This window comes from Lipotes vexillifer, unplaced genomic scaffold (assembly GCF_000442215.2).
Source record: "Lipotes vexillifer unplaced genomic scaffold, Lipotes_vexillifer_v1.1 scaffold236, whole genome shotgun sequence".
Taxonomy (NCBI): Eukaryota; Metazoa; Chordata; class Mammalia; order Artiodactyla; family Lipotidae; genus Lipotes; species Lipotes vexillifer.
In genome coordinates, this window is record NW_006773295.1 from 1,281,975 (window position 1) to 1,291,183 (window position 9,209).

The 9,209-nt window shown below is 56.7% G+C and overlaps 1 protein-coding gene across 1 annotated transcript in view; it reads right to left on the reverse strand.

Annotated features, from left to right (window-relative positions):
* Positions 1-7,155: 7,155 nt before the first annotated feature.
* The window catches only part of FAM222A (family with sequence similarity 222 member A), a 26,165-nt gene continuing 24,111 nt past the window's right edge, over positions 7,156-9,209 (reverse strand). Inside the window, exon 2 of the mRNA XM_007448221.1 lies at positions 7,156-8,444. Within this exon, the coding sequence (XP_007448283.1) occupies positions 7,156-8,444 (1,289 nt within the window). The remainder of the gene's footprint in view (positions 8,445-9,209) is intronic.

The window sequence follows — 9,209 nt, forward strand, 5'->3', positions numbered from 1 at the left end:
TGGGAAATAATTAGTGCTACCAGAGTCAAAAACAATGGGACCCCATCAGAAAAGACAGTCTCAGAAACTGTTGGATCTTAATTGAACAATTATCTCTTATGCCTGTGAATAGTTCATTATTACATGCACTGTTATTATTGGCTGTTATTATTGTTTTAGATGAATGCTGGGGATTTTTTTTTTTTGAATCAAAAGTCATTTTCAACCGTACTGTTCATCTCCTCCCGGTGTTCGCACGCTTCTGACTTTTCCGAATGTAGTAATGTCGTAGTTGGCAGTCAGTCTCCACACCTTGCCCGGATAACGGTGTATTCTGATCACTCTGGTTGTTTGGACGGGATGGTTAAATACTCCAGGCCTCTGTTTATACTGTTATTAATTTTTGACTCCCTGGCAAAAGCATTTGCATGAGAATCGAGCACTTCCCGTCTTTTATTTTTTAGGAATCTGAAGTCATGGGGGACAATGGGGAGATCCTTGTTCATCCCAAGCTTTTGAGACAGATACAAAAGGAGGTGGTGGTGATGGAACCAGAGGACAGGGTAGAAGGGGCATTGGGCAGTGGAGACCCCAGCCCCAGGGATGGAGGGCGGGAGGCTGGGTCAGGAGAGGCCAGGCTGGGAGTCTTGTGGTTTTGGAGGGAAGCACAAAAAGGAGAGAACAAATGAACACACATAAGGCACCTGCCATATGTTAGGCGCTGTGCTCAGTGCTTGGCATTCATATTTCAGGAACCATGTGTGGGACCTCATGGACTGGTGTGGATGCCTCTCCAAAAGTCATGACTCTCTTCCTTATTCACAGCACCTCATTTTGTTCAGAGTTCTCCACTCTGCTCTACAGTCATGGGATTTCGCCACTGTGACTCTATCTCCCTTACTAGGTATTGGTATAGGAATAGCCATGTGAACCAGTTCTGGACCATGAGACAGAAGGGAAAGTCTGCCAAAGGAGGAAGAATTCTGGGGAAAAAAAGAGAAATATAAAAAACACTGTCTTCTCTTTTGCTGGGCACTATCAGGTCTGGAGGTGATGCCCAGAACTGCAGCAGCCATTTTGTGACCATGAAAGGGCTTGGTGGAACAGACAGATGAAAAGGACATGGGTCCTTGATGACACCATTGTGCTATTGAATTAACGAACCCTGGAGCTACCCTACCATAGGGTTTCTTATGATTGTTTGAGATGATTAGTTTTTTTTTCCTCATTTATACCAATGAGTCAGGGTTTCCTATTACCCTGCCAAAATCATGAAGATACAAGAACAAATTTTTCTGCCTATTTTACAGATGAAGAAAGTGAGACCCAGTGAAGTAAAGGCATTTGCTTAAGCACACACAGCCTGGATGTGGTGGACTCAGGATTTGAATCCTCTGGCTTAGAAGGAGGCCCCTGCTGGGGGGTAGCAGGATTTTTTTTCTTTCTTTTTTTTTTCTTTTTAGCGATTTGGCCTTTCCACAGCACGGAGACATTCTGTTTTTCTATAGCTACAGGCTGTGATGGCTTCTAACAGGTGAAGATGGGACAGGTTGGGCAGAGATGGGACTCAAACCCAGGTCTCCATATCCCAGCTCAGAGTCTTCTCAGCGTCTCAAGGTACCCAGTGGCATCAGAGACTCCCCCCTCTATCTCAGCTCCCCTCAGTTTGGGATATACCCACTGGATCCCACAGATCTGCCTTTGGCCACTACAGGGTGGGGCGGCTGGTTGTGGAGATTGGCCACCAGAGGCTGCTGTAGTCAGTCACACCCGGGAGTCTCCTCGGAGGTGGCCTTAGGGAAACTTGGAACCTGGGGACGTGGTCGGGAGGAGCCCCTAGAGTGAGCTCCCCATTAAGTGAGGCTGACGCTACAAGACTGAGGAAACCCTGCCACTGCCACTCCCACAAGGAGAAAAAGGAGTCTATATCTGCCTCTGGAAAGTCTAGGACCTAGTTGCTGTGTGCTCTCAGGCAAGTTGCCTCCCTTCTCTGAACCTCACTTTTTTCATTTTCAAAATGGAGGATCATCCCCAATTCTCAAATGAGGACTTCCTTTCTCTCCCTGGTGGTCTTCCCCTTCTTTGGGGCCTAGCTCTACACAGTGGACAAAGGCCAATTAGGACGTGAGGCCCAACGACTCAGGTCAGGGTTGGATTCCAGTTCTGGCTCTGCAGCTCATTAGGAGTCTTTGTGTTGCAATTGGGGAAACTGAGGCCCAGTGAGGAGAAAGGACTTAGTTTCCCCAGTTGCAACACAAGAGTTAGGACTCAGTATTTCCTTAAGTCCCATTTGTTCCTTGGGATGCTAACAGATAGAAACAAAAACTTAGGTGATCGGAAAAAGTTAGGGAAATGCTGGGTTAAAGCTGGAAGGGTATCTTGCCTGCAGGACTTTTCAGAGCCTTTAATATGCTAATGTGACTTGTGCATCTTCAAGGTGGTGGGGGGAGGGGGACAGAGGCATCTATTTCTCAAGCTCTTTTAACCTACAAACCCACTTTCCAAGGTGGAAATCAGCCAGAGTAGGTGAAGACAGAAATAATACATCTACAGAACAGGATCTGTGCTGCCTAGTGGATTTGACTACCCGTCTCCTCTGTTCAACGCCACATGGTACATGCATTGTAATATTAGTTTCACCTTACGTTTGAGACATAGGTGGCTCAAAGAGGGGCAATCACTTGCCAAAGGCCACATGCTGGTGGGCGGCAGCCTCAGGACTGGAACCCTTGGGCCCCACTGCTCTGGGGGTGGGTCCCACTCACAGGACTAATTTGCCCTGTCATCCTGATCACACATCACCTGATGCCATCCCAGTCCTTCAAATGCCTCCACTCCTGTTGACAGAGGCTCAGAGAACTGGAACCAAGGCTCAGAGAGGCCATACAAGTCACCCAGGGTCACACATGGAGTCTATGAGGACACTCAGGCCAGTTTTTCCTGACTCCTCCCCTCCTCCTGCCACTCTTTAGTGAGCTGGTGATGGTGATGATTTAAACAAAAAACCTTTTGTCCACCGGGTTTGCACGCCCCCCTGGCTGGGCCTCCTTCCAATGGCCAGTGGCGGCCGTGTGGGCCCTTTAAGAGCACCCGGGACGCGCAGGCGCAATACAGCGCAGGGGGAAACCCAGGCGCACGTGGAGTCTCAGATGCAGCTCAGAGCTGAGCGGTGCGGGTTCGAATTCGCTGCTTGGAGGCAAGGCAGGGCTCGAAATGGGAGCGGGATCTAAAGGCTGGGATGAGTCAGGAAAACACGGAGCCACCCTGAAAAGGTGAGTGTTCCCCACGTGGATTCCCTCCACTCAAATGTTTGTCGAAGCCCTCCCTCCAGTCTGATGCCTCTGGAAGATGGGGTGATGTTCTAATTGCTGTTATGACCTGAAGTGGTAGTAATAGACGCGGTTCTGGGCCAGCCACACGTGGTTACCGTACTGGACAGCTCAGCTCTAACTGGGGGTGAACCCAAGACAGCTACACGGACAAGAGGAGGCTCCTAGCGTCCTTAGTGAAGGGAAAGGCTTGCACCTGGGGTGGGGGGAGGGGGCTGGGTCGGCTGGCAGCGGCTCCCCTCTCCCTCGTTCACCCATCATGAAGTCCCAGCGGCAGGCCGGACCTGCGTTCTGGAGCCAAGCAGGCCATATTTGGGGGTAGGTGGTAGTTTTAGTCACTGCACAGCACAGCAGTTAGGAGCTTGGACTCTGAGTCAGAGGGCTGGTGTTTTACCTGAGCTGCTTCGCTGAGCTCCATCCTCAGCTGTGTGACTTTAGGCAAAGTGATTGCTCTTCTCTGGGCCTCATCTGTGACGTGGCAGTGTGCACCCGTATCACGCGCACCTGAACAGTTGTGAGGACTAAATACCATTTAGTGCCGAGCCTGGTAGCCAATCTGCCTACAGTGACTGGGCTGTCTGTAATTGTAGTAATGATAACACCGTTATCACCTGCGCTGCTCCTCCAATGTGGTATAAAGGGCAGGAGTGCCTCATGCCAGAATGACGAGGCTGGAGGGCCCTTTGAGATCAGCTAGCTCAGCTCCCAGGGAGAAGAAACCTGGCCAAGGCACCCAGGGAGCCAGTGCTAGGACAGAGCTAGAACCCCAGCTGGGTCCTGGGGCCATGCCCCGACTGGCTGTGCTCCGTGCCTGCACCAGCCCTGCTTGCAGACCCACCCTGCAGAGGGTAAGATTTCTCCCAGGATAGGGGGCGGGTCCTCACCCCCCGGTGTGAGGGACCTGACCTGGAGGGTGGCTCCCATCTCTGTCCTCTCTCCTGATGCCCCAGTGTGGGCGGGCCTGGTGGCGGGCCCAGGACGTGGGGGCCTGGGCTACCTAGAATTGGTGCTGGTAGCCCCTTAGAACAGCTGAGCCACAGGCTGCCAAGCAGCCGTAAACCTGGCTGTAGACCCTGCTGCTCTGCCCCTCTCCCAAGTACCCGCACTGTGCTGTGGTCTCCTTGAATCCCATCTCTGGTTCTGGCGCTGCCCCCTTTGGGGATGGACCTGTTCCGGGTCACTCAAAGTACCATTGGTAGGATTTGCACCCAGGCTAGTTCACTCCAGGGGCTGGGTTGCCCTGGGCGCTGCCATGCCCCCAGGCGTAATTCAGTGATGGATGAGGGTGGAGCATCGAGGCAGCCTGGCCCAGGGTGTGGGGCTTGATGCCCGAACCTGGCTCCCTCTTACCATCCTTGTGGCCGTTTCTCAGATTCTCTGCGTCCTCATCTGTAAAGGGATGCTTTTATTACGTACCTGGGAAGGCTGTCATGAGACTCGATTATGTGTGGTCAGAAAAGCACTGTGTCAGCTGCTGTTTACATCCTATTTGTGATAACTCCCAGGGGCCTTTCACGCAGCGCTGACTTCCCTAGCTTGCCACCCAGCAGGACCCCTGTTCCTGCTCTCCAGGGCCCAGGTGGTGTGTTTGGTTCATTGACCCAGCTCAGAAGGGCCCGGGTCCCGCCCTGGACGTAGCCTCTTCCTCTCGGAGCCTCCGTGTGCTGCCAGGCTCAGGGGCCTGGCCTTAGGGAGGTGGGTGTCTGCACTGCAAGGTCACATCCAGGGTGGCCCCTCTGGCCCTCTTCTGCCCTGAACCTACCATGCCAGGCATCCAGACAGGGCTCCATGCATGAGAGGGGAGGCCTGAATCAGACTGGGGACTCCCCCTGTTCAGACACTGGGCCAACAAGCCAGGGGAGAAGGTGGGGGCAGGACGTGAGGAAGAGTCTGTGCTTTGCTGCTTGAACTACAACTTTCCACAGACTGGCTGTGTGACCTCAGGCAGGTCGCTTCACATCTCTGAGCCGCTTCTTCCTCTAGAACACCCCCTACCTTGCAAGCAGTGGTGAGGCTCCAAAGAGCTGCCGTGTATAGGAAAATGGCCAGCACACAGTAAGTGCCTGATAAATGCTGAGCACCCTGGAGCAGGGATGGTCTCCTGGACATCCCCAGGCGCCAGGGCACGGGGTGGGTGTGTGCTGGGGCTGGCCACTGCTCAGCCACTTTGGCCTGTCCCCAGCCACTCTGCCTCCAGGGAAGCAGGGATGGTGCCAGGCACAGAGGAAGAGCTGGAAAGGAATTTAGTGATGCAGGGGAACACCAGCCCCGGACCACCTCTGTACCCCTCAGGGAATGAGCCAGAGCGGCCCGGGCTCAGTTCTGTCTCGGCTGCTCTAGGACCGATCACTGACCCAACTGAGTGGCTGACACGTAAACAGGGTAAATGACAGTGTCCACTTTGAAAGAGCTGGAGAAGTAAATGAAACATTGCATACAAAGTGGCCCAGCAGAGGAGGGGCCAGGAGGCTCCTGGCCTGCTTCCGAGGGCTCCAAGCCCAGTCAGCAGGGGAGGAGACAGCCCGTTTTACTCCTAAGGGGAGGAAGGAAGAACGAACAAAAACAAGAGCTGCAAAACATCCCACAGCTGAGACACCATCTGTGTTTTCCTTTTTTTTTTTTCTTTCTCTTCGTTTTTAAAACAATATAGTGCAGACCGCACTTCTCACAGTAGAATATAATGGTCAATTTTAGTATAAAAAAAAAACATTCTCAGAGATTTGTAAATGCACTTAGTGCTTGAACAGGCCTTGGAGAGAGATACAGTACCGCTTCTGGAGTGCCAGAGGGGCCAGGACTTGGGGAAATCGGGCCTTGGAGACTTAATGGGGGGACCCCCCTGCCTGCCTTATCCCCCGGAATGGTGTGGGGCAGGCCTTGGAGGGTGGCTTGCAGGAAAAGAGTTGGATTGGATCTCCCAATTAAAACCAGCAGGTTGCCCCCGGAACTGGCTCCTAGGAGAACCCCTGAAGGAGGCGGGGTCTGGTCCCTCTGACGTTGTTAGCCCCTATGGCACCTTTGTGCACATAGGTGAATGGTGCCCCTTCCTCAAGATTCAGAAAATTGCTGTAATAAATATACAAGTCTAGGATGCAAATGGTGTCTCCTCAGATGAGTTGCCTTGTGCAGTACACAGCCTGCACAACTGTGCCCAGAAGCCCTGTAAGATGTACTGAAGGGAAGGGAGAAGGTGGTAGTCCAGGGTTTGGAGAATGGAGATGGGATTCTGTGTTGGGAAGGAATGGTGGGGAGGGGAAGAGAGTCTAGAAGAGGAGGAGCAGGGGAACCTGTAGTCCCCGGAGCCTGTATTCGAGTGGTCTTTGCCTGGAGAGGGCAGTGAGGGCGCTGTGGGCTCGATGACTTCCTCTAGGCCCCCTCTGCTCTTTTTCCAGGAGACTGGGGAGCTCGTGGAGGGAGGAGCTGTCTAAGCCCCGGGGGCCGCTCTGATCCCACCCCGACTCTAGACCCTAACATTTCCTTCTGCATCCCACTGTGGTCTGACCCCCTCTGCCGGAGAGCCGGAAAGAACCGCTCCTGTTTTAAGTGGTTTCTCTCTCCCTGCCTCTGCCAGCTTGGATGGAGGAAGGTGTGGATGTCGGCAGCTGCCCCCGGCTCTCCGCGTGTCCTGGGGCAGCTGATGGTGGGGAGGGGCCTTGGCGAGTGAGGTCACCTTGCCACTCCGTGTCGGCAGCAGCCGGCAGCAGCCGGTCTGGCTTCCCTGTGGGTATTAATGGGCACTCGGACACAGGGCGGGGCTGGCGCCCCCGCCCCGCCTGCTGCCCACCCTGTTCTGCGGCCTGCCTCCCCCCTGGGCGCCCTGTCCGTCTGTGCATCTGCCAGGCAGGCCTTATCTGTAGACGGGCAAGCGGATGTGGGCGTGCTGGTGGTCCAGCAGCCGGGGCACAGCCACCGTCTCGTAGCCCTTGCCCAGCATCTGCTCCTTGATGCAAGGGGGCCGGATATCGTTGATGAGATACTCCAGTGACTGCAGGCTGCTGCTCAGCACGGCCGTGTTGCACACGCTCTTGCTGGGCAGGCCTGAGAGGGTCTCCGCCGGGGGCCCCGCCAGCTCCCGGGCCGCCCCCGGCCCCAGCTCGGTCACGGCCACTGCCGCGGCTGCTGGATTGTAGCAGTCGCTGGTGGGGGTCACCAGCACGCTGTTCCAGGGGGCGGCAAAGTACTGGCCCACGGTGAAGCTGGTGGGCAGCCCCACGCCGCAGCTGACGGGCGACCCGCCGGCCCGCTCGTACACCCGCCCCCCACAGGCCTCGGGGGACTTGCTGGCCGCCGTGCCGCCGCTGTAGGCCCGCAGCGGCTGGGGTGGGGGCGGCGGCGGCGGCGGCTTCTGCGGCCACAGCAGGTAATCCAGGCCTCCGTCTGCGTACCCTGTGGGCTTGGCGGCCCCAGCCAACGTCAAGGCCGGCGTGCTTCCCTGGCCCAGCTCGGCGCCCTTCCGGCAGTCGGGTGGGCCGGCAGTGGCCGGGTAGGCCAGGCTGGGGAAGCTGGGCACCGGGCCGTGCTTGGCTGGGCTGGGCTGGGGAATGGCCACGGCCTGGCAGGCGGCGGGCGCAGCGCCTGGGGCCTGGCACTGCTGGTTGAGCTGATAGAGGATGCTGTGGATGGAGGGCAGGTTGGAAGGCGGCAGGGGCAGGCCGCGGCCGGGCAGGGGGATGACGGGGGCGGCGGCGGCCGCGGCCGCGGGCAGGCCGGGGGGCGGGGCAGGCGCCTCGGGCGGCTTGGGGTAGGCCAGGGGCCCCAGAGTGCTGGGCGCCGGGTAGGGCGCGATGCCCACCTGCACGGCGGCCGGCGACAGCTTGGTCCGCTTGCCCTCGGCGCTCTTGAGCACGCTTTTGGTGAGCCCGGGGGGCGCAGCCACGCCGGAGGAGGAGACGGCGGCCTTGACGACGGCGAGCAGGCCCTGGTAGCCGGCCGTATGCGGCGGGTAGGGGCTGTAGCGCTGGCCACTGGTGTCGTAGCCGTTGACGGTGCGGCTGAGGTGCTTGTGCTGGGGCACGCGGATATTGGTGGGGAAGATCTTGATGGAGAGTGGGCTGTTGGCCACCTTCTCGGCGTAGGCGTCCAGCTCGGCCGGGCTCGGGTAGCGGGAGGAATGCATGGAGCTGGCCACCGTCTCGCCTGTGGGGACACGGGAGTGGAGGAAGCACAGGTGAGAGCCGACCCTGCGACCCGGGGAGGCCTGGAGGCCGCACCCCGCCACTATCCCCGGAAGGACTCACCAGCCACCCCTCCCTCGCTTTTTCCGTCCAGTCACTTGCTCCTTCATTCATTCTTTCTAAATCGTTAAGCTTCGGATCAAAGTGTAAAGTTCGTTAAAGGAAACTGCATACATCACAAGCTGGCTGCACTTTCACAAACAGAACACATGCGTGTGACACCTAGGTCAAGGGAGAGGCCTGTGCCAGTCTCCAGAGGGCCCCCTGCGCCCCCTCCTAGTCAGTACCCACACCAAGGGAACGGCTCTCCTGGCTCCTAATGGCGCGGACTCGTGGTGCCTGGGCCTGGCACAGGTGAGCTGGGATCCTTCAGTGCATGCTCGTTTGCACTGTCGGCTCTCCGCCACTTAAGGTTACGTTTCGAGGTTCATCGGGTGGCCATGGGCGCGGCGGTCCGTTCATTCTCATGGCCGTGTGATGTTTGAGTGTGACTACCTCACAGGTTACTCATCCTTCCCACTGCGGATGGCATTTGGGTCATTTCTGGTTTGGGGCTGATACAAATAGTGTGACAGCCCCTGGGGCACGTATTCAGTGAGTCCTGGCTGGGAATAGGCCCAGGAGCAGAACTGCTGGGACAAAGGAGAGACGAGAATGTTCAGCTTCAGGAGAGAATGCCCAACAACTTGCCGAAGAGACTGTGCCAGCTGCGCTTCCCGCACAGCCC